This window comes from Aspergillus alliaceus (genome assembly GCF_009176365.1).
Source record: "Aspergillus alliaceus strain CBS 536.65 unplaced genomic scaffold BDW43scaffold_48, whole genome shotgun sequence".
Taxonomy (NCBI): Eukaryota; Fungi; Ascomycota; class Eurotiomycetes; order Eurotiales; family Aspergillaceae; genus Aspergillus; species Aspergillus alliaceus.
In genome coordinates, this window is record NW_022474731.1 from 191,915 (window position 1) to 214,458 (window position 22,544).

The 22,544-nt window shown below is 49.4% G+C and overlaps 9 protein-coding genes across 9 annotated transcripts; 3 read left to right on the forward strand and 6 right to left on the reverse strand.

The window, feature by feature from the left end:
* Positions 1-3,356: 3,356 nt before the first annotated feature.
* Positions 3,357-5,662, reverse strand: BDW43DRAFT_175719 (uncharacterized protein). Its single transcript, XM_032038799.1, has 2 exons — positions 5,421-5,662; positions 3,357-5,250 (listed from the first exon to the last, which is right to left on the reverse strand). Exons 1-2 carry the CDS (start codon positions 5,436-5,438, stop codon positions 3,487-3,489), a joined length of 1,782 nt encoding a protein of 593 aa, XP_031896741.1. The 5' UTR covers positions 5,439-5,662; the 3' UTR covers positions 3,357-3,486.
* Positions 5,663-6,923: 1,261 nt separating this feature from the next.
* On the forward strand, positions 6,924-8,862 carry BDW43DRAFT_302847 (kelch repeat-containing protein; the record flags this gene model as incomplete). The annotated part of the gene is made up of 11 exons (XM_032045318.1): positions 6,924-6,978; positions 7,027-7,031; positions 7,201-7,304; positions 7,346-7,471; positions 7,505-7,600; positions 7,741-7,783; positions 7,830-7,876; positions 7,930-7,968; positions 8,017-8,104; positions 8,148-8,365; positions 8,439-8,862. 11 exons carry the CDS (start codon positions 6,924-6,926, stop codon positions 8,860-8,862), a joined length of 1,245 nt encoding a protein of 414 aa, XP_031896742.1.
* Positions 8,863-9,255: 393 nt separating this feature from the next.
* On the reverse strand, positions 9,256-9,934 carry BDW43DRAFT_314552 (uncharacterized protein; the record flags this gene model as incomplete). The annotated part of the gene is made up of 2 exons (XM_032047834.1): positions 9,256-9,600; positions 9,689-9,934. 2 exons carry the CDS (start codon positions 9,932-9,934, stop codon positions 9,256-9,258), a joined length of 591 nt encoding a protein of 196 aa, XP_031896743.1.
* Positions 9,935-11,956: 2,022 nt separating this feature from the next.
* Positions 11,957-13,535, reverse strand: BDW43DRAFT_314553 (DUF3176 domain-containing protein; the record flags this gene model as incomplete). Its single annotated transcript, XM_032047835.1, has 3 exons — positions 11,957-12,871; positions 13,063-13,243; positions 13,306-13,535. 3 exons carry the CDS (start codon positions 13,533-13,535, stop codon positions 11,957-11,959), a joined length of 1,326 nt encoding a protein of 441 aa, XP_031896744.1.
* Positions 13,536-14,473: 938 nt separating this feature from the next.
* Positions 14,474-16,025, reverse strand: BDW43DRAFT_302849 (uncharacterized protein; the record flags this gene model as incomplete). The annotated part of the gene is made up of 4 exons (XM_032045319.1): positions 14,474-15,048; positions 15,089-15,493; positions 15,574-15,825; positions 15,881-16,025. The coding sequence occupies 4 exons, from the start codon at positions 16,023-16,025 to the stop codon at positions 14,474-14,476; spliced, it is 1,377 nt and encodes a 458-aa protein (XP_031896745.1).
* A 214-nt stretch (positions 16,026-16,239) lies between these two features.
* Positions 16,240-17,984, reverse strand: BDW43DRAFT_314555 (cytochrome P450; the record flags this gene model as incomplete). The annotated part of the gene is made up of 4 exons (XM_032047836.1): positions 16,240-17,040; positions 17,099-17,312; positions 17,363-17,693; positions 17,777-17,984. The coding sequence occupies 4 exons, from the start codon at positions 17,982-17,984 to the stop codon at positions 16,240-16,242; spliced, it is 1,554 nt and encodes a 517-aa protein (XP_031896746.1).
* A 265-nt stretch (positions 17,985-18,249) lies between these two features.
* BDW43DRAFT_287310 (uncharacterized protein) lies at positions 18,250-20,527 on the forward strand. Its single transcript, XM_032043138.1, has 6 exons — positions 18,250-18,843; positions 18,894-19,034; positions 19,096-19,425; positions 19,481-19,548; positions 19,609-19,688; positions 19,739-20,527. The coding sequence occupies exons 1-6, from the start codon at positions 18,685-18,687 to the stop codon at positions 20,095-20,097; spliced, it is 1,137 nt and encodes a 378-aa protein (XP_031896747.1). The 5' UTR covers positions 18,250-18,684; the 3' UTR covers positions 20,098-20,527.
* Positions 20,528-20,780: 253 nt separating this feature from the next.
* BDW43DRAFT_287312 (uncharacterized protein) lies at positions 20,781-22,180 on the forward strand. The gene is made up of 3 exons (XM_032043139.1): positions 20,781-21,150; positions 21,203-21,425; positions 21,474-22,180. Exons 1-3 carry the CDS (start codon positions 20,934-20,936, stop codon positions 21,811-21,813), a joined length of 780 nt encoding a protein of 259 aa, XP_031896748.1. The 5' UTR covers positions 20,781-20,933; the 3' UTR covers positions 21,814-22,180.
* Positions 21,949-22,222, reverse strand: BDW43DRAFT_314558 (uncharacterized protein; the record flags this gene model as incomplete). The annotated part of the gene is made up of 2 exons (XM_032047837.1): positions 21,949-22,103; positions 22,159-22,222. 2 exons carry the CDS (start codon positions 22,220-22,222, stop codon positions 21,949-21,951), a joined length of 219 nt encoding a protein of 72 aa, XP_031896749.1.
* Between the last annotated feature and the right edge of the window lie 322 nt (positions 22,223-22,544).

The following is a 22,544-nucleotide window of genomic DNA, read 5'->3' on the forward strand; positions in this document are numbered from 1 at the left end:
AATTATTTGGACCGGCATTTTTGCAGCGATGTCTTCTAGATGGTATTCTGATAGGTGCTGGAGGCGTCTAGATACAAGGACTCTAGCCTGATCTCGGCTAATAGTTAGAGTAAGTTAAACCCTTAATTGCAATACATGAAAACTGTCAGCTTTTTGAGTAGGAATAACAATCGATACCCTGTCGGGGAACTAGAAGGACGAAAGGAGAGAAACATAAAGAAAAACAACGAGCTAGCTGGGGTGCCATATCTTCGCGATTCTTTGTTGCGAATATGTATGCCTCCTATACCGTTGCCATGATTAAATAGGTTCTATCAGAGATGTGGCAACGCGTTTTGACTAATAATGTCGGGTACTCTCTTTGTCATAAGCCTTGAGGTAGCCACTCGTGAAATGCACCCATATCTCTGTCGCAAAGGCAACATTGACAACCACTATGCCTTCGTTTTCTTTTTTTTAGCGGATCCAAGCCCTTGGAAAGAAGCGGCTTGACTCGTTGCTTGGTTCTACAGGTTTCCTTGCTAGCCAACACATATAACAACGTTTGTCCGGCATATTTTTCTCCATCAGACGTGCTCCAGCTTGTTCAAACATAGCGAGAACGTCTTAATCAATCTCGTCATATATATTATCAAAATCAATCAACTCATTATTGGTGAAACCATGCTGTGATTGGTACACATCGTCGAATGCCAGGATGTACGTCTCCAGTGCGGCGTGACCGTCAGTATTACGGGCAATAGGGTCGACACCCTTTTCTAAGAGAAGTAGGGATAAGCGCCGCTTCTCGTCACCGCGTACACTGAGGTCATCAAGCCAGTTTTCTGCCAGATAGGGCAGGGCTATGTTACCGCGGGTGCGCGAATTCGTGGGGTTCCGGCCCTGCCGCTAGCAGCTCATCAACCGCACGATCAAGGGCTCCTTGATGTTCGGTTGTGGACAAGTATGCCCCGAACAGCTAGAGAGTAGCGGTGAATGGGTACAAACCGGTATTACCTGGTTGCTTCACAAGCGTGTTGATTTCTCGTGCCATGTAACGAAATGACGCGAGTTTGGTTGGTCGGCCGCCCGAGCTCTTCTTATGCATAGCCTCTAGTATATAGTGGAGTGCATTCTTGCCATAATTGTCGGCAGCCAACATGTTTGCTCCGCGATCCACAAAATAACTAAGCAGTGTTGGGGTGTCAGCCGGGATTTTCGTTGTGGTTCCGGGAACTTCATCAGCTTTCCAATAATTGTCTGGCTGAGGGAACAGCTATGTTGCATACTACGCCTAGCTTTGTGGAGATATAAATCTCTGTGCACGCTATCGATGGCCGCATCAGCGCCGAGGCGCTTCGGTAGACAGAGAAGAACCAGTATTCAGCTCTGCGGGGCACAGTCCTCCAAATCCAGGTCATTGCTTAGAAAGTCGAGCACGGGTTTAATGTACTCTCTATCTGAATAATAGAATAGATCAGGCTATATACTTCATATTTGCGGGGAGATAAAGGCCAGAGGCCGTCCAGAGTAATACACTGTATAGTATGTACTGGTCGCGGTCGCCTCGACGCTCAACTGGAGTGATGCCCAAGTCGGCATTCTCTTCATCTGTTTCACTGCCCAAACCTCTCCCGGAAATTGAGAGAAGTTAGGGTAAACTTTGATTGTTTACCGAAAAGGTGCATAGGAATCAGCTCCATGCTAAAGTAGTGCTCTTCATCCGCGTCATATTCACTTTCTGTATCTGTGAGACAGACTCTACACATGCATATGTGGCCGCAAGGCGAAGGGGATACCACTCCTCTGGGTCCTTATAGACCCCCGGAGGTTCAGTACTCCTCTTATCCCTAGCCCAGTCTTCTTCTACTCTAGCCATGTTGATGTGATCCACATAATTTGATCTTGCGTTTGAATCAATACCAGTAGGGAAGAAAAGTTCAACCGTCTCCACTGCACTTGTACGTAGAGCATTGTGTCTCACTGCTTCGCAAAGATCAAATGCATCTGGTTTACATCCTTCAGCAAGAAGCTCGCGGCTACAGTCAGGCTTCTGGACAGCTCTGGCCAGAGCCCAGTCCTTCTATTCAAGGTTTATTTTTATCGTCCTAGCCGTCGTCCTAGAATCTGATGAGTAAAAGGTTTCTGACAGCCAGGTAAGATGGGTGACTTCTGGGGATACAGACCCCTAATCATCCTGTGTGGGGAAACGGACAAGGTTATATCGATCCTAAATCAAGAACTGCCAGTAGTTCTATTGCATGGACTTCATTGCTTATTTAGTGACATGTGCTGGTTAGGTTGAGAAACTAGACTGCAGGCCAAGTAGGCAAAACTAGACCATCGATAAATAAGCAACACACTTGATAAAGTCCCACATGTATTTTCCCAGAGTCAGATATCCTTACAAAATAAGCCTGACGGTTCATTGTCGGCTCACCCATACATAAAAGGTGCAATATACACAGGATTTCTCTATTTTTATGGAGTTCGGTGTCCAAGGTAGAAGCAAGCATAGAAATAACCAGGCAAGCAGTAAAACAGAATAAAATGAGAAACGAACCCTAAGGTCCACATTGTTCTACCTAGGTCAATCTTGCACCCGGCGCCTCGTGCGGCAGAGGCAGGCGCTGCTATCGCTCGGTGATGATCGGCATCATCACTCCGATACTTCTTGCAAGCTGCCAGGAAGCCGTTTCGGGAGTCGTGCAAAATTTTGTATTTCAGGGCATTGCAAGAGCATGTGCCCTAATGGTTGGTGTTCTGTTCACCAATCTTGCTTAGAGACACGGTACAACGAGAAAGTAGATTTCGTTGAATTATGACTTGAAAACATGGACGGTTTGTTGCTCAATGTAGAACTGCCTGGATATTCAAAAAGCAGCAAACCTATGCTCATCCATCAACTCTCCCTACCTATCCCTAGCCAACGGCAAGACACAATATGTAGAGGCGCACAGAACAAATGCAAAGAGCTCAAATTAATCAAATGACGCAAGCAATTTGGCATTGCGCGTAAGAATCGTGCATTCAGGCACCCTAGTGGCACAATAATCCGTTAATCGTAATACATAGACTCGGCTTTCTCAACTAGGAACAACAGCCGATAATCTGTTGGGGAACCACAAGGACGAAAGTAGAAAAACATAAAAAGAAACACATTATTTAGACTATTATGCGCGTGTTTACCGAGTTTATACAACCAAAGCGTTGCAACAATTTGTTTGACTGACACAAAACTCGGCATTCCAGGCTGGGGGTATAGGTGTCAGGATAGAGTGGTCAACAATTCAGAAAGTGGGAGCCCAACCAATCTAATGGAGTCTAGAGGAAAGGGCGCTAACGAAGAGCAAAAACACAATGATGAAAAGTAAACAGGATATTTGCTGATTAGCGGAGATAATCTTGGGACCGGATAGGCGGGGGGTGGCATGAATTGGACAGAACAGGCTGTGAGAAGAATTAGGCCATGGGAATCTCCGATCCCAACAATTGGTTAGACTTGCACTAATAACTCCAACCGCCGCCCCGGGAAAATGTATGAAAGGATTCTCTGTCGTACTTATCCAATTCACTGCCATTTCCACTGTACCCAATAGAGTCCCGATTGTCATCTATGATGCGTCCATATTCCAGCAGCAGGCGGAGCATGTAGATGTCAATATCTTCATCACGCAGTACCTGGTTAGCCCAGTCACGGCTCTGCGATGCGATCTTTTTGGCTTCGAAGTCATGACCGGGGACGTGTGGCTCTGGCTGTGAGCTCTCTTCGGAACGATGGCCGGTGCCGATGAAGTAGGTCATGAGGGAATAGAGATCATCGTATCGGTTGTCCAGAGGGACGAAGTGTCGCCAAGGAAAGAGCCGTGAGTCGTGCCATTCTCGGAATATAGTCGCTTTGAGGCCCAATGATCTGCTAAAGTGAAACGCACGCCACCGACCGGAGAAGCTGTGGCCATCCACGTCGATTAGATATTTCGCCTTGAACTGCTCACTCAGCGGGATTGGAGCTTTCACCCCAATCACTCTGTCATACATTGAGCAATCAGGCTCACAGGCCCAAATCTCGGTGAAACCAACATCGAAGTGATTTTGCGCAAAATTGGACGAATTAAAGTCTCTAGTCGGCTCGTATACATGTTGCGCGTTCTCAGCCAGTACTGAGACTTGTCCATTGTGGTCCAAGGTTCCGTTGGCGAGAAGGACCAGTCGTTGACGGTGCAGATCTCGCCAATCCTCCTCTCGTGAAATACCGCCAGACGTGGCGCCTCGCCAGAGTAGAGTGTCTGCTTTGCGCTCCCATTCGACGTCGGAACTCGGGTTATATTCGTATCGTGGGTCCTTCATGGTGTACATGTTCGCAGGGAACAGAATCTCATTGTTGACGCTGACCTTACACTCGCCGAACACCGGTAAAAGCTTCTGTGATAATATAATCGAGGCTGGTGCAAAGAGAAGACCATGGAGATTCTCCAGCGCTGGTCCTACGGTACAGAGATCCGTGGAAAGATTGAAGTTGCTCACAAATCCCCCGACTGGCGTTTTGTACAACCGATCCGCATCTTCGTCGGTCATGTTTGAGTCACGTGCAGGCGATTCAGGAGGACAAGCTGCTTTGGCTACCCCCATTAGCCGATGCTTTTCAGGCCAGAACCACTGTGCCTCCTTCTCCTCATCCCAAACCTCTTGCGCATGCGTCAAGTTCTGCAGGTGGTCCATGTCTGCCGTGAAATGGTCGGTTGAGGTAGCATTCGTGTGTCTCGAGTTCTGCTCGACATGTAGATACTGTTGAATATCTTCGAAAGGGACCACTAGTCGGGGCTGATCGTGGATGTTCACTGCAATGTCCATGTCTGGCAAGTATTCAACGATTCTAGAAACCACAGCGGCCAAAGCCTCTACACGCCAGCTGGGTTGCGATATCTTCGCGACTGTTTTATTGCGGATATGTATGCCTCCCATGCCGTTGCCATGGTCAGATAGGCTCGCAGCCATCTGTCGTATAAGCCAAGGCTCGATACCCCAAAACGGTCGCAAGTCGTCTATAATCTGCTGGAAATCATCGATGTGATGGACCTTCCGGTCCCGCGCGAATTTGTACCAATCGGCAAATCCTGGAGGTGGGTGCCGTCCATATCGTTTCCGGTACTTTGAGACAGTCTCGCGAAAGGTTGTCGACCGATCATGCTCGTACTCTTCCCACTGCTTATTTGCGTTTCGTATTAGGTCGAAGATCGGGTGTGTATTGTATTCATCATGGCTGTCGGCAAACTGTAGGCGATCCAAAATCAGCAAGCAAGCATGGGATAAGGGCGCCAGTGAGAACAGACCAGACCCGGGATGGGAGGTATGGCTATTGTGGATTTGTAGGCAGTGCCATAGAGAAAAGCACCAATGCAGGCGACTGCGACAACCACAAAGAAGAGCCTTGGTTTGCGTACGAATACCCTTCCGACCATTATGAACGGTAATGATGGCGGGGCTCTGGAAAGTGGCTTGTGAAGCAAGTTCTTCGAGAGACCACCGTCGAAGCATAGAGACGTAAGATCCCAACGTAGAGCCACAGAATACCAGGTATGAAAATGGTGTTGGACGCACGATAAGTTTGTTTTTTTGTTTTTTTCTTTTTTCCACACCTTGTAACAAACGGTAGTTCAGCTGAAACTTCAATATCAAAAAGTTGCTGGAATGGAGGGCAAATTGTCCATGGGAGTCTGACCCCCTAATACCCCGACGAAATATCTGTTGCCACTAGCCATCCTAGTCCCCATCCAATTGGCCCTCAGACTGTGATTAACGCTGGTGGGAGGTCCTATCATGATGGGAAGAGTTGCGACGGCGCCAAGTTAGCGAGTTACACCCTGGTCCTCTTTTTCGCCATTTGACAAGAGTGTGCGCGAAGGTTGACTCGCTTCCTCCGAAGGTCACCGACGAACCCCTGCAGCATCGACAGCTTTTATGCGCTAGTACTTTTGAATTGCCCTGAAAGTGGATTAACGTATCATCTTGTGGAGTTAGTGGGTCTGGAACTGCCAACTGGAATTCAGAAAGAGGCTGGGCCCCCGGGCCGGCGCATCAACTGACCCGTTAACGCAGGCTATTCGGGTGAACCCTTTCTACCTAATAGGTTGTCAGTGCCGTGCTCAATAACGAAGGCTGGTTCTTTTTCTTCACTTATCCCGTGTATCTACAAAGTATTCTGACTGAAGAAGATTCTTAGTGAATGTGACTATTTGTTGGTAATAGCTTTCATGAGGAAGGATATCATGCAGCAGCCTTACCTAAGTAGTTCTACTTTCCCAATGGCAGAGGCTAAACTAGTTGGAGAATTGTGTAGCGTACGTACTGCTGTGCCCGCTTGAGCAAGCCCCTGTCAATCACACACAACTAGCAAATCAGAGTTCCCTCAAGAAGACGCTCCAACGCATACAACTGCGCCGCAAATTATCTCAATGATTCAGTGCGATCGAGTCATGGATAATGGCTTGGAATTGGGACTCCGTATGATTTTGAACACAGCTACCGGTGGTGTGTTCTGTCCTGCGTCTTCGCTTTTGACGAGTAATAGGTTACGGATGTAGACCCTGGTCTTGTTTCTATATAGAGCATGGACGGTGGACACGGCTTGACACGAGCGTTGCGGCACGGTTGGGCTTTTGTGAGCATAGCATTGAGCCAATAATATCAATAGTTCTTAGGCCATCGCCATGTTTATTTACCCTAGTGAACGAGAGTTAAGTGCGTTTCCTTCGAACCGATGTTGGTTCAGATTACCCCCCGATTTTTCAGGTACCCTATTCCTTTTTCAGTCCACGTATTATGGAGATTTACACCTACACCTGAATTTCGCTTTATACAACCTCTACTCAGAGCATCAGCGTCTGGCACAGGATTTACCTTGGCAGGCTCTGGCAGGCTCTGTCTTGTTCCTTTCCGTCTTGTGTATGCTTGTGCATCTTAGTCTTGCTCAGACCAACTGCACTCAGATGTTCTATTCTGGTGCGTAACATTTATAATACAACTCACACCTGCCGGATTAACATCCAGACGTTGTCAGCTATCACCAATCACCAAACACTCTATATATCTGGTGGTGACATACATTCTTTTCTACCAAATGGGACGTTAATAAGTTACGCAAGGGAGTTTCCCTTTGTGCTAAATATCTAACTTCCCTAACTTTGGCTAGTCCGAGATTTTCAAACACTCGATCTTTAAAAGTCATACCATAACTCAAATTCTGGTCTCTTCACATACATCCCAAAGCCATGGGATGCATCCCACCCTGCGGACTATCCACCATGGCCGGATGAAGGAGGTTCTTGGTCAGGCGGCAAGAATCTCCTTTCTACGGCGGCTACCCTAGTCAATGGGGTGGTCCATCAACACCACCTCTCGGTACATGGATGTACGATATTGCAAGCAACGACTGGACGAGTCGTAGGTTTTGGGGCGTTCCACTGGTGAGGCTTATGGAGGGAGGAGCCGCGCAGTCTTCGGTCGATTAAAAAGCCTATTATATAAGTGGTACTATTCATCCTGCCGGGAACCCTACCTTTGCCGGAACACCTGGGGCATATACCTACCTGGCCCCTGAACTTATCATGCTGGATATGAATGCGTTATAATGGACCGATGCCTCAACTGCTGAAATGAACACGTTCGGCACCATGGGCGATGGATACGTTGTCTGATTGAATCTGTGGGTGATGAAGGGACTCTGGTGGCTTTCGGAGGCTACACCTATCCGGTAGACCAAAGGCTTTCAGTCCTAGCCAGCAGACAGAGCAATGTCACGAACCAGGTAAGTACATGAATTATTGTCCCTACTCAGTGACTAATCGTAATAGAACCCGATGGAATTCGTCAGCGTTTATGATATTGCAAGTGTCAAGTGGTAGCCCGGCAAACCACGGGTGATATTCCCCGTTGGCGAATGTTGGGCTGCAGTGTGGTTGTTGCTGCGCCAGTCTTATCGTCTTTCTCTATGTAAGTCATCAAAAATTGGCCACGTGCGACACAGACTCATAGTTGTAGCTATGTGTTCGGAGGTATAGCCCCATGGATGGCACAGTCCGACGGCAACGTATATGTCCTTTCCCTGCCATCTTTAAGATGGATCCGAGTATACGACGACAATACGGGTCCGCAGCACACATAAGTGCCAGCTCGCTCAAAAGCATACAATGATCGTGATTGGAGGGATAATTTCAGTAGATGATGCTGAATGGACTCCTCCTCGTGCAGAGAATTGCAACGGTGCAACCTTCGCCAATGGTGTGGGAATCTTTGACTGGCGCAGTCTCTCATGGATGACCAACTACAACACAAGTGATGACGCCGAGTACACTATCCATCCGAAAATTTCCAAAGTCATCGGTGGAAAGTGCGTTGAGTCCCTTTGATATATTCCCAAAATTCTCTTTCCTAGGTCGACACTAACCTGAACAGTGCCTTAGCGAACCGGAACACAAGTTCCACGATACAGAGCAGGCAGACCTATTCAAACGTCGCAGTGTAAGACCTACGTCTAGTTTAGAAGCATTTCCTACCTGTTCATCCATATCCACATCCACATCTATGACGAGAGCCTCTACGGGATCCTCCATATCTGGCGGCGCCATAGCTAGAGCGATAATTGGCTCAGTCGCCGGTGTGGGTATCCCTCTAGGCCTAGTGTTCCTCATCTTGAGGCGCTGTCTTAAGAAAAGGGTGATGAAGCTTCCAATACAGGAAAACCCCTTGTTTAGACGTCCTAAAGTCTTTCAGGACTATCCTTCAGAGCTGCCAGGTGCACGTACACCTATAGCTTACGAATTGAGCGATGTGAATATTCCACACGCTGAACTTCCGACAGAGGCAAATCGCCGTGGATCGCTTTAATTTATAAAGGTATTGTCCGAGATCCTATATGAGAGAGTGGACTATTTTCGCATCTATACCATCTATACCAAACCTAGTGTAACTACCTCGCCCCCGTGTACGGCCTTTGACGACTCAAATGTATAAGTAATTCACATGACTATGAATAAACTATATACCCTCCTGGGGCGGCATGCGAATATGACAGTGCAATATGAAGTACTCTTCTGCTAGATTCCAGTAGCTCGCCGTCAGCGGCATGAAGAAAAGCTGATACAAGTGTCGGAGATCAGATCCGACCAACCCAATGTTCCCCAGACACGAAAACCCGCGACGTGGCAACTTTCAAGTGCATATAATGGTAGCAAACAGACATGACCTTTGAACTTTAACGGAAGTAAGCTGTGTATTCCTCTAACTACTAACATCATGGTGTCTGACCAACGGAGGGCCGACCACATCGGGATTCTTGTATGTATTGACCGATGCTACAAACGAGTACCGAGGCATGATCATAACATCCTCAATCAAAACCGGTCTCACAATATTATACATGCTATCCCTAGCAAATGTCCCTTTCAGAGACAGTCCCAAACTCTTAAATATCTCCCGAGTAAATGCCCCAGCGCCGGTTAAATTTGCCACGTTATGAATCGTGTCCTTGGAAACACCGCCGCCTTTAGTGGCCTCACGGACGGTATCCACAATGTCTTCAATCACTCTCAATATATGCGGCGAGTCGGGCGCCGCCGTGATGATCTATGTCGCAAAGCGACGGTCAACAGTGTCATCATAGCCTGCATCGAACTCCAGTCCCACGACAAGACCGACCATATCCTTGAATCACCTTCGGGACCCAGTCGCTTATAGGCGTGTCTTCGCACGAGACATTGGGGTCGTACCAGATTCCGCCTTCAGCGAACAATATCAAATAACGGAGGAAATCTGCTTTATGAGTCAGTAGGGGGAGAGCGCGATAAGTTTCGAAAATATCGGGACGCGAGGCGAAGTTCTTTCTGACGTACCGCTCGCCGAATTGGTCTGTTATGATATCGTATGCGTAGCTCGGGTTCTTTCGTTGACAATCATTCATCCATTCTCAGAACTGGGTAGTCTCACCACCTGGGCCAACTTTGTACCATATCTTCCGTGGGATCTTCGGCTTGTGGGTTGGCCAGGGGGTTGGCCAGGGGGAGTCCCCTTTCTGCGCGGCAGTATCAAGGGCTTGGCAGAGTAGGTGAATATATAAAGCACAAAGGCAACAGAATGCGATCGTGCCAGCGATCGATAGCTTCGAAAAGCGACGTAGACGATGTGAGAGCAACATTGTTCGACTCTTTTGGGGGTAAAAAGTCTAGGGGGAAATTACGCTACACAAAATTGAAAAAAGGCACAGGTGATATGGGTTCTGGCCTCATAAAGACTGGCGCCAGTTCCGACTGTGGCAGCTTAATAGCAGGCACCATTCACACATCATTTCTAAAGCGAGATTGCGGGCAATTCATTGACATGGATGAGAGTGAGGAATTACACAAATTGTGACCTAAGAGACTCCCCTGCGTTAGCAATCATCCGTTAGCCTATAACATCAACTCCCGTAACTGCCTTTGTCCACAACAACTAATAGCGAATATGGTGCGTAAAAGGGCTAGTAACTTAGGTAGAGGTGATTAAGTATTATTTTCGCTTCCCTGTTAACTCCTTTTCTTCTCTTGAATCTAGTGGCATCTTTTGCTTTTCATGTTTCACCTTTCCCCACATAGTCGACACAAATAATACTAGATAATTAAATACCTACTGGATTGCACCTTATATCTGCCACTACAGTGACTTCTTCCTAGATGAAATCCTTATAATCTACACATAAACTGAAATATCCCTAAGCTATACGGAATCTAAGGCATCTAGGGTTGCCGCAGTACTATCTATAACGTACATTATCACGATACAGGCGATTGTTACATTGAAAACGAGAGGATACATAAGTATACCTTGTGTGCACCGCCACATTACTGATCAGTGAAACCAGATGACTGATGTAAGTAATTGTACTCAAGAACCGGTGGGATTAAAGGATGGCCCATAAGGCAGCAAGGTCCGCTACTTATGCTATAAGATTTATAGTGTAGTGCAACCGTGCCATTCTCACTGGGACCTTGGGCAACATGACAGGCTGCGCCAACAAAGCAGTGGAGGGGGTGAGCAACAAGCAAAGTATTATCTACTCAGGTATCTTGTACTAGCTATGACACTATTTTAGCTGGTTTTTTTTTCCTTTTTTTTTTTTCTTGGTGTATATAGGCCCGCGGTGGTCCTGTGGTATGAAACCCCCATGATATTAACTTTCCTGGGAGACGACTGATGGCCCTTGATGAGTTACAGCCGCCGGCAAATAGGGCAAAAGTTAAGGTCCGATGTCGATCATAAGTGGAGATGAGATGTCTTCAGGCGGGTGAATAGTTGAAAATCCCTTCCCCTTTTTAGGAATTTTCCGGGTAAAGGAAACTTTTTAAGGTGTCCCCTGGGAGATGGTTAATATAACTTAGAGTAAGTAGTATAGAGGTCTGATGCTGAATGAAAGATAAGGCATTGATAAATCAATATATCCTCCATTCTTAAATATATTTATGTCAATTTGCAAGAGACCAGTTTTATACCGCCAAGCTAACGGGATACTCAGCTACCTCTCATCTAAGTTCCACGTTTTTGACTCGCTCGTCATTGTTGTCGCCTTCGGCATTGACGTAGCTCTCCACGGCCTGGTCGAGGAACTAGGCTCGCTCGTCGTAGTCCCGTTTGTGGCGTATATTCAAGGTCATTGAGGAGATAGAGTCAGCGAGCCATGGCACGTTAGAAGAATACGAGCATGAGATTGAGCGACTTCGGCAGGAAAACACTCATCTACGCCAGAGACTCAATGCGCCCACGGAGCCCTATAGACTGAAGCGAGGATCATAAGGGTTAGTTATACCAGCTTCTGTGCCCGATGCTCCGGAATCGTATATTAATCGCTATGATGCATTCTTTTTTACAGATATTAAGTTTTAATTCATCAAAACCTCCGAGAGACCCCTCTCAGGGGTTTTTCCCAAACATCCTAGCCTCCTAAAATCGGCTACCGAGGAATCCCCTTCAGCTTCACTCCCTCAGGCGTAATTTCCAACCAAACCTTCATCTTCCCCGACGCCTCTCCCATCCCACTCAAACTAGGACTCGTTCGAAAAGAATGCGTCGCCTCGACCGCCAAATCTGAGAACAAAAGCGCTAACGGTGACGACTTCCAAATATACTGATTTCTTGTCTTAATAATGGTAATCACCAAGAAAACAATACTCATGGCGACGAGCGCAATAGGTGGAATCATCCATGGCCAGCGCACGCTCACAAAAGGCTCAACGGTCCTGGTCATTCCCTTGACGGTGGCTTTGCAAACTTGGGCCCGGGCGTGGGTCGTGAGTGACGAGGTGAGAGAATTGAAAATGGTGGTGATATTGGTTAGATTCCCTTGTTGTCCATAGAGAGTGTGGACAATGTCTGACGACCAGGGTACCTGGTTCGACATGTAGAACTCCCCTGGTACGTTGAGGAGGGGCGTCAGGGAATTTACAAGCGCTAGTCGACTGAGCCAGTTCACTGGATACGTGCACTGGCTGGGACCTTTGCTTTGCGTGCTGTTTACATAGCAGGTCTCCGGGATCAGGGCGAAGTTCTCGGTAACGCTGGTTGAGCTGAGATTGGAAAAGGTCGCGGAGGATACGGGTCGCTTGTTGAAGTCGCCGTCCTTCACGGTCGCTTCGTACGTGTCAATACAGAAGTACAAGGCGCATTCGGTCGCGCTGACTTGTGGTGGGACTCCGTAGCCGGCTGCACTAATCGCGGTGAAGTTTATAATGATTGGAAGATTTTTAGATCGAGTTGGAGGCCCAGTCCGTTTGTGGCGTTCATGCGGCGCATCCCCATCATTAATGCGGTGAAGATCAGGTTGTTGGGTAGCTTGTAGTTGTAGGTATCCTGGTAGCTGGAGCCGGGGCTAGAGGATGGGGATGTTTGGTGCAGAGTGAGCTGGTCTGTAATGTTGGCACAGCGACTGCAGAAGCCTAGGGATTGGTAGGGGGCAAAGGTATAATTCCCGGTCGGACAGTTCATCGCGACGGAGCGGCTTCCCGTGCTCTAGCCTTGGAAAATGCCTGTATAGATGGAGGCGAGGGTGGAGAGCGGCACTTCATTTTGCCCAGGGCCGGCACCTTCACCATAGTCGGTGTAGGTGCTTGTGTTGCAGATTTGGATAGAAGACGGATTGCGAGAGTGAACGGGTCGCATGTTGATGGCGATGACTTGCTGGACGAACAGGGCGATGGCCGCCGCAACAACAAGAACGAAGCATCCCACCGTCACTAAGTACCTATTTCCTCAATGAGCATGAGTTTACTGGGGGGTAAAAAAGGCCGTTCACATCAGCCTTACCTCGGGATATACCGCATCAACACCAAAGCGGCACCGATGGCACCCCGACTAGCTGCATCTAACAACGCCAAATCACTCAATTTGTTCCCTTGGCTGACCCACGGCCATCTGAGCTGAGACAGAGCTTCTGTGATTGGAAATGCCATGGCCGCTTTCATGAGCGAGGTCAAGATGGATATTACTGCGTTCAGAGTAACTCCATACGGCCAATCGGCCATAGGTTTCCCCATTGTAATCGTACAACACCACGATAATAGCGACGAGCGACACAACACCGAGCACACAGCTCAAAATTTCCCATACACAACTAGTTCCCAATGACCCAGATACCTGGGATTGAAGCGCGACCTGCTCCGCCACTGATAACGGCCGAGATTTCGAGTGAGTATCTTGGGAGTCGTTCACTCAGATAAGAGAGATGGTAATCATCTTTGGCATGATCTATTGCGATCGTTCGTACACATCTCTATCCAACAATTAATCCCTGAAACAGTGTCTAGGAGGTTAAAACAAAGCCACATATAAGGTCCGTGGGAAGGCATGCTTAAAAATTTGGCGCTGACGTAGCATTGGGCCGGGAGATGAAGACTTTCCTAATCGGGATCTAAATTGCGAAACTAGGGCTTAGATCGCTCCTCGTGCCTTCAGCTGAGGAACCATTGCCTGACCCAGTATAGTTTGGGAAGTTAAATGGCCATGCCAGGAGGAGATCGGCATAAAATGATCTTCGTTTGGGTGCCACTTTCGGCACTTTCGGCGCCACGGAACCGTTCTGCGAAGCCCTGGGCGGAGTCTCTTCTTATATGCTGTAAATTTCCGATGAACGCTTGATTCACGCAGGTTTGGAATCCATGATGTTCAAAAATTCCGCTGGTCAGGTTTTCATCTCAGAGAAAGTCCCGATTCAGGATCCCGTCGGTTCTTTGTCATTTGTGTCAGATATATATATATATATCTCTCTCTCTCTCTCTCTCTCTCATCATGGATATAAAATAGTTCATACGAGGAAGTTTTATTCCTTATAGCGTAAGATATATACTTCTAGCCCAACAGTGGGCCAACTATCAAGTTATAAAAATTTGATATCACTTCTCCAACATGACTTCTTTCTCTCCCCAAGCGCCTAACAGCCCCTTGAGGGAGCGTCAAAAAAGAAAGCAACGGTGTATCAAAACACGCATCTCATCAATCTCATCATAGTCTTGAGGGCCCATCCACCGACTTCATTCTGGAGCATCTCGCACCGCGAACCACCACCCCTCCGCCAAAGGCAAGTCCTGAAAATTGCCAGCTCCGATACAACACCACCCGAATCCAACCCCGCAGACGATAACAGAATATTAACCACAGACGGCGGCTGAATCCTCTCCATAAGAATATACGCACTCCACTTTGCTTTCGGAATAGAGGCAAGAAACCTAGGGATCTCTCCCCCACAAATATTATGCCCCCCTCCTTCCAACGATGGTTTCATATAATCCCGCGAGAGCTTCCGATCGGTCGCCAGTTGGCGAGCGTAGGCACCGGAATCAGAATTATCGAGTGGATACATAGGAACGAACGTCGATCGGATAATGTCCGCCTTTTCCTGCAATAGGAAACGTTCCAACGCCTCCGGTGCCGTGAGTACGCATTGGACCTTTTTGAACGTGCAAATGTGTGATAACATGAACGGACATCTAATGGCACGGGAGAGCTCGATTCGGAGACGGGCTTCCTTTCCCGCATCGCCGTACTCGTGTGCTTCATAATCGGCACGCATGTAGGCGACGGAGATTTCCACAGTCTTGGAACCCCAGCCATAGCGGGTGGAAGAGAAGCTCATGCGATTCGGTGAGAGTCGTGAATCGGAGAAAGTCATCGGGGAAGTCGGCTCGAAAGTAGGCTGGTACTAGTGTATCTCGATTCCACGATGCATATTCGATCGGACGTTCGTCGGCAATGTTGAAATTATCGGGCTGTACGACGAAGAGGACCGCGGTGCTTCTTGGCCCGTATGCCTCGTGAGCGGAAGCGAGACAAGTTGCCAGTGACTCGACATTGTTTCTTCGAGGCAGAGATTTAAGAGTAATAGGTAATGGGCCTTCATCGCCACTTTCATAGGCCCCGGCTCTCGCAAGATAGCGATGCATCTCCGCAACCTTCGTCGCATGCGTTGCCGCAGCGCATGAGAACGTGTTGAACTCGACTTGTTTCAGCAAGATATCTGACCTCTCCACTGCTCCCAGGGAAGATTCGGTGCCAGGCGCTTGAAGGATATAATGAGACCGGAAATCCCAACCGATATCTCCTGCGCATAACCGACCCTTCCTCCCCCCCTCATGAACGCCCCACAGAGCTGCAGCAAGGGATCGACCGGAAGAAGATCGTGGATCGCTTCAAACAGCCATTCTTCATCTTCGGCTATTGCACAGTAGAGCTCACTATAAACGGGCTGTAGCTCGCACGCGCGATTAAACTGCGCTCGAGGAAACAATGTAGGAAACACTGTGATCCCGACCGAGTAACACTCCGACGGGTCTTCGGGAATCCGAGTGTCAAGGCTGATCCGCTTGAGCACTGATCCATGATTAACCTGCCAGTCTACGACGTCCGATATTAGGGCAAGGCCTTGTTCTTTGGAGAAATCGGGGGATACCCCGGCGTGGAGTCATCCATGTCTTGATCTTTGTTAGTCCAAGTTTGGCATCCAGCTGGGTTTTAGTATCTTTATTCGACATTGTGGCTGTGTCTCCAGCCCCACGCCTTAAAAGAAGGCATATACGCGCCGATCGTCTCTAGCACCATACCATGCTTATAGTTCATGGTTATATTATCTATAAAACGAGGACCCAAATGCAAAGCCATCCAAAAGCAAGGATTACCAGCTCCACTCCCCACTCCCCACAACCCGGTGAAAGCTCCTCTAAAAGCTCACACTAAACTAACCTCTTTTCAACGTACGACTGGCACTACCCTCACGCCCTTTGAATCTAATTTCGGCATAGCAACATGATAATCATGTAAGAAAGCAACATCGCTCTCATCAGTCTCGAAAAGCGTCATATCAAACCCCCGTACCAGAGCAGCGACCACAAGATACAGCTCTGCTCGTGCGAACTCCACACCCAAGCATTTCCGCCCTCCTCGGGAAAACGCGAGCTGGAACTTCCTCCGCTCGCGACCCTCGTCGCCCAGCCAGCGATCGGGGTCAAATGTGTAGGGATCCGGAAATACGGACTCGGCGGTGTGCGCGCTCAGTGTGGTAATGCTCACTGGGGTGCCTGCGGGCAAGGTGTAGGATTTGCGGGGCGGAGCTGGTGCGGTCACGTACGGGCTTGGGGTGTAGGTGATGGGTTTGTGTTGGATACGGGCTGCTCGGGCAGTGACGCCGAATGAAAGTCGATTGCCTTCTTCGATGATGGCGGAGAGGTATGGGAGCTTCTCTAGCAGGGTCCAGGAAGAGGGTGTGGGCACTGTGTCTAGCTCCCCGCGAAGCTTGGCAAGGAGGGAGGGATTGGCGAGAAGATGGTAAAAGATGATGATCAGGGTTTGGGCGGGCGACTCGGTTCCTGCGAGGGTGAGGAGCGCACCCTCCTGTTCGAGGCGGAGGAGGGTCTTTTCGGAGGCTGGTAAATTTGGGTTGTCGAGGACGGATTCGTAGACTGATTTTTTGCGTCCTGGGTTTGCTGGTTTTTCACCCGAGCTTTTGGACTCCTTCGCTTTCATGATCCCGACTAACTCCGCACGGACTCTCTTGGGTTACCCGTCAATGGGGTGGTTGTTGATCGATGGTGTTGGACGATGGACTTACATCAAAGAGTTCGAACATGTCAATCAGACCTGGTGGCATTGCGGGCCGCGTCAACGACTGCGGAAGGGCCTCGAGGATATCTGGAATCCACGGAAAGTGCTTATTCGTGTTGATTCCTTGGAGAAGCTCATGGCTGTTGTGACGCAGTCTGGCCGCTTCCTCCTCGTCCGCGAGCACGTCGGTCTGGTGCGCAAATAAGAAATTCGCCACGACACTATGCTCGTTATTAGCATTGTGCCTGCCCTCCATCGGTGCAAGCCATACTCGTTCGAAAATGCATAGAACGCGTCCGACAGATTAACCGGAGACTTCGTCGCTGCATGCTTTGCGACCAACCCGCACAACTGCTCGACCTTATCGGCGATCACTCCCTCGAGAGAGAGGACGTTGCGCTTACTGAAGAAGGGCGTGAGCGCCTCGCGACGGGTCTTGTGAAGATAATAATCGGCAGTGGTGCCGACGCCGCCGGGGACCCGTAAGGTTCGGAGCTGGTAGTGATACTTGTCCATGCGGGTCATCGACGGAGCGTAGATTGTGTCCAGGTAGCCGACATCGTTAATGTGGACTTCCTCCGGTGTTATCCGGATGATCGGCCCTGTGTTCCATGATATCCCATGCAATCAGTACCGCTGTGTGTGGATTCCCGGTCCCTCCCACGCGCGGAACGACTTCTCGTACCGTATTGCTTATGAAGTTCTTGGATCTTGAAAACGTATTGTCCCGGCTGGATACCGTCGTAGTAAAATTCATACCACCAGGTGAGCGCGGCGAGTCGGGGTCCCGGAATGTGAGACAAGGGATGAAAAAAGAGACGCCGGAGGGCTCCGACAGCTGTCCCCAACACCGACAGAATGATGGTCGTGCCGACCACCTGCAAAAACGTCATGGCGATCGAGGGGGTTGAATAAACAAGAATGAAGCAAATCTTTTAACTCCAAAGATCGCGCCCGCAGACAATCGATCACTCCTTATGTACGGAGGAGCGGATTGGAGGTTGGGTGATTACGCCACGAGGCCCTCAAGGACCTGACAAGTTGACAATCCCTGGCTCATGCCGACGGAAGCCAAGAGAACGAAACTAAGGAACAGGGATTTAAGCCTAAGATAGTAGTTTCGCTCCCTCATGTGGACGGCATTTTGTCTCTGTTGCCACGGGGTCCGAGCACCTGCAAGGATATATTGAATGTAACGTGGTAAGCCCTAATGCAGTACGTCCCACGAGGGGGTCGGGGCCAAAAGGAAATGAACGCTGGCCACACATCTCACCCTCCCTTGCTGGGATACGCGGTTTTCCGGTATGCGGATAAATTGGCCCCCGTTTTCTGCAGAAAATTAAGTTGCTGATCGACTGAGGGAGGTGGACGAATGTTATCTCTGGCACGAGCCCTCGCACCGGTAAGACTGCTGCGGCCTAAAGCAGAGGCGAGGGGACAAATTCCCGCCCATGACATTCAGGAGGGAGCCGACGTCAGGCTTACTTACATAGACGATGATCTTCCTTCCCTGCCATTTTATTGCTCCTGATTCTTCATGTAAGACGTTATTACAGACGGGCAGCCTCGCAGCAGGCCTCGCATAGTGAAAAAATGGCGCGGACTTACGCCACGCCGGCGGCGGTCATTGTCATCAGCACCGTGTTTCCTGCCTTGGGGATTATCGTGGTTTTCCTGCGATTCTACACGCGAATTAAGCTTGGATCATCGTCCATGCTGTGGGTTGATGACTGGCTGACGATACCGGCATTGGTATAACAGTCTCCCTGGGTTCACATGGTCTGTGTCGCTAACTACGCTAGATATTCGAACTGATCCTAGCAGCACTATTGATCTGGGGAGCGGCGACAAAATCCCTAGGGGACGTCCTCCCTCCACCGAGTGTTCCCGGTCCAAATGGATATCTCTTCTCCACGTCGCCGCGACAGATCAGACTCCAGCAGGTATGCCCGCCACGCCCTCTGCGAAACCTCGGGCGCAACGAATATTAACGATTCCACACAGATACAATACTTCGCCGACATTGCGGCCATCCTCGCTTTCGGATTCATCAAGCTCAGCATCCTCTTCTTCTACCGCAAGATCTTCTGTAGTCCCGGAATCAGCAAAACGCTCTTCGATATCATCACGTGGGTTGTCATCGTTCTGGTGATGGTCTGGACGACGGCATTCGGCTTCGGGGCGATCTTTCTCTGTGGGGCTCATCCGGCCAACGCATGGGAGCCGGTGGCTGTAGTGGCCGAGAAGTGCAGTGCGCAATTGCTGCTCCTGGAAGGGTACGCGATCTCGGATTTCATCATGGATTTCCTGATATGGTCGCTGCCCATTCCCAAGGTCGGTGGACAAACCACCGTCCCAGACCGACCGCAGATCGCTGACAATGGCAAAGATCCTCTCCCTAAACATGACCATGCAACAAAAAATCGCAGTAATGGCCGTCTTCCTCATCGGTCTCCTGTAAGAGCCCGTCAACCCACCGCACCCCAGGAGTGATCATGGCAGCTTACAAAACTCCAGCGCAACAGCTGCCTCCGCGACCCGAATGGGGATCTATATCAGATACGTAGTGAACGCATTCGCCCAATCAGACGGAGAAAGTACGCAGCCCCCAACTTTCCACATCTTCCCCGTCACTAACACACCCCAGCCCTAATCACCTACCTCTTATTCTGGACCATGATCGAATGCGGCCTCGGCGTCATCGTCATCAGTCTACCCTCCCTGCGCCCACTGTACGGCGCCTTCCTCATGAACTCGATCCTAAGCGGCATCCGCAGCATGTGGTCGATGCGACCCTTGAAGAAACGCTGGTCTCAGGATTCCGGCGATGTAGGCCTCTACAACCTGCGGTCAGTGAACTCGAACTCCCTTCATTCGAACTTCCATGCTGGTAAATATGATGGCAACAGGAATACATATACGGTGGAAGCGGTGCACGGCTCTGTCCGCTCGTATGACGGGCCGCAATCGGGTATTCATGTTAAACATGAGATTGAGCAATACTAGCCTTTCTTTGATCCTGGGCTGTTTGGGGAACACCCTATTTTTCTTTTTTTCTTGTTCTTTTTTCTTTTTTCTTGTATCATATTTGTATATGAACTGGTATCCCGCTCGCTTATTAGCATTTCTTTTGTCTAGCTGAACTGTCCAAAATGTGGGATCCTGGCTCTAGTAAGTCTAGTGGAGGGGAAACCGTTCTGCTCCGAGCAAAAATGCATCCAAGGGATGCCAAGGCAACCGACAACAATTGGCGTTCTCTGCATGCAAGGGATTCCGGCCTGGGCCAGTCACACGGCGTAAAAATGAGGGCTTACTTTCTCATCTGCTGCCAGAGACTAAAAGTACCGTGGCGCATGGTTCAATCAGGATACTGGTGACATAGCCAATGACAGCGACACCGTGTCCCATTGCCAATTCCTCGATGCGGAAAGGATCAGCCCTGTGGTTTTTGTTTTCCGGTGGGCTGTAGTAGTGTAGTATTACTCTCCGGGCTAGGCGACCGATAGTGAGGTCTGTTGCATTATGTACTCCGTATGAGGAGGAGGCTATGCCAGCATTATTACTATCTAGGTACTGTGCCTTGTGTCTAGCCTGAGAGTATAATGTCAGCCCCGCAGGTGGTGTGGGCCTTTCGTAGGCTCTAAGCGCTCATTAAATCTGTAGTATAGATTGAAAAGTGATAACAGAAAGTCCAGTTGCTTAGGGTTATCACCAGGTGATTACAATACAGAGTTGCCCCCCACCTACACCTCCAACTTACCCCGAGGAAGCTCGACTCCCTCAGTCTAGCTGCGATAAACTTCAGAGCGGAATTTAAGACAACAAAAATACCCCAAGCAACCATGTTCAAGGACTGCCTGGCCCCCAAATACCAGTACCTCCCGCCAGACGGAAACCCAGCACCAGAAAACTGGAGCGGATATCGGTACCTCTCACACATTGCCCAGTTCTGGAGAGAAGCACTCATCGCGGGACTCTGTATCCTGAGCGGGGTCCTTCTCCTCGAGCGCTCCCAGAGCCCGTTGAACTGGCGGGAACTCGTAAAAGGCGAAGCGTATAGTACGAAATGACTCCCCCGAGAATAGTCGAACGTGCAGCTCATGCTTCCTAGCTCTCACATCTGAAGATACGCGATGGGTGCAGTTCCAATGGATGAGCGAGGTCTACAGCTCGAGCGATTCCGGAAGCACGGACGCCGTCAATGCAGCTTGGGACCAAATTGTGCCTGCCCATGGGATCGTCGCGGTGGACCATGAATGGGCGGCGAAGCATAATCTACCCGCGAGCATGAGTCTCTTCTCGGATCGCTCCAAGGGTGTCTATATTATTGATGCGTGGGTCGACCGTCGCAAGAAACGATGCAGATGTTAACGATATTCTAGATACCACCAGGTTCACTGTCTGACCGTCATCCGTAAGACATTTACCGAACTGGCCAACGGGCAAACTCCAAGTATACCAACCGGACACTCGCGGCACTGCTTCGACAGTCTGCTGCAGTACATCGTGTGCGGCACGTCAGGCGACACTCTGCTCTATACGTGGGGACGCAATATCACTGGTGACCGCCAGGTTCGGAAATGTATTGACTGGAACAGTCGAAAGAAGTGGGCGAAGGAGAATACGGCCTGCTATAAGGACTTCGATCATCCAGTTCGACTGATTGATCACTTTAATCATTGCGAAAATGATGATGATGGAATTAAGTTGACGGGTTGGTAGTTAGGACGGGGTTATAGAACATTAACATTGACAATTGAAAGATTTCATCATGCCACTAAGCCGAATGCCGAATTATGAACCTGCCCTTGCGCTTCTGACACTTTCTTCATGTAAATAGTCCCTTCAGAACGCATCCTACCAGCCCTCCGCAATCTGGGTACCGTCCTCGATCTCGTCCCGTTTCCAGCCTTCAGCAATCTGTGTGCCATCCGCTATTTCGTCACCGCGCTTCCAGCCCTCGCCGATCTGGGTACCCTCGGCCAAAGCCTCTGCGCTGTCCGCGATGGGTCCTAGAAATGGTTAGTATGGATGACAGTAAATAATTATGCTTATTGTTCCACCTACGTGCCAAGGCCGTGGAGGCCGCAAAGAAAAAAACGGTCATAGACCACAACAGGCTAGTCTTCATGGTGAGATTGATCGTTTTGCGCGACCGCAGATTGGTAGGAGTGGAGAGGTTGAGTACGGAGAAGATGGTCGATATGCTGATAGCCACGGTTCAGCCACTATTTATACTACAGATACCCCTCCATCCACGTCCAATATCTCAGGCCGCCCAGACGCCCGCACACCACTTTAGCCCACCTGATAGCACCGCCGGTAGGGATTGTTACGGTTGGCTCTAGGAGCCCAACATACTTTTCCGGTCGTTCGTAGGATGAATGACTCACGTAAGGCGATCAGCCAGGGGTGTTCCCGGCGATATTTACCTCGTATGACGCCCCGGGCGC

Excerpts from the sequence above, each read along its gene's own strand:
- BDW43DRAFT_287310 (XM_032043138.1), top strand. The coding sequence starts at position 18,685 with ATGGCGCGGACTTACGCCACGCCGGCGGCGGTCATTGTCATCAGCACC. Across the intron at positions 19,426-19,480 it reads GGTCGCTGCCCATTCCCAAG|ATCCTCTCCCTAAACATGAC; the intron begins GTCGGTGGACAA and ends ACAATGGCAAAG. Across the intron at positions 19,549-19,608 it reads GTCTTCCTCATCGGTCTCCT|CGCAACAGCTGCCTCCGCGA; the intron begins GTAAGAGCCCGT and ends ACAAAACTCCAG.
- BDW43DRAFT_287312 (XM_032043139.1), top strand. The coding sequence starts at position 20,934 with ATGTTCAAGGACTGCCTGGCCCCCAAATACCAGTACCTCCCGCCAGAC. Across the intron at positions 21,151-21,202 it reads CGTAAAAGGCGAAGCGTATA|CTCTCACATCTGAAGATACG; the intron begins GTACGAAATGAC and ends CATGCTTCCTAG. Across the intron at positions 21,426-21,473 it reads GGTGTCTATATTATTGATGC|ATACCACCAGGTTCACTGTC; the intron begins GTGGGTCGACCG and ends ACGATATTCTAG.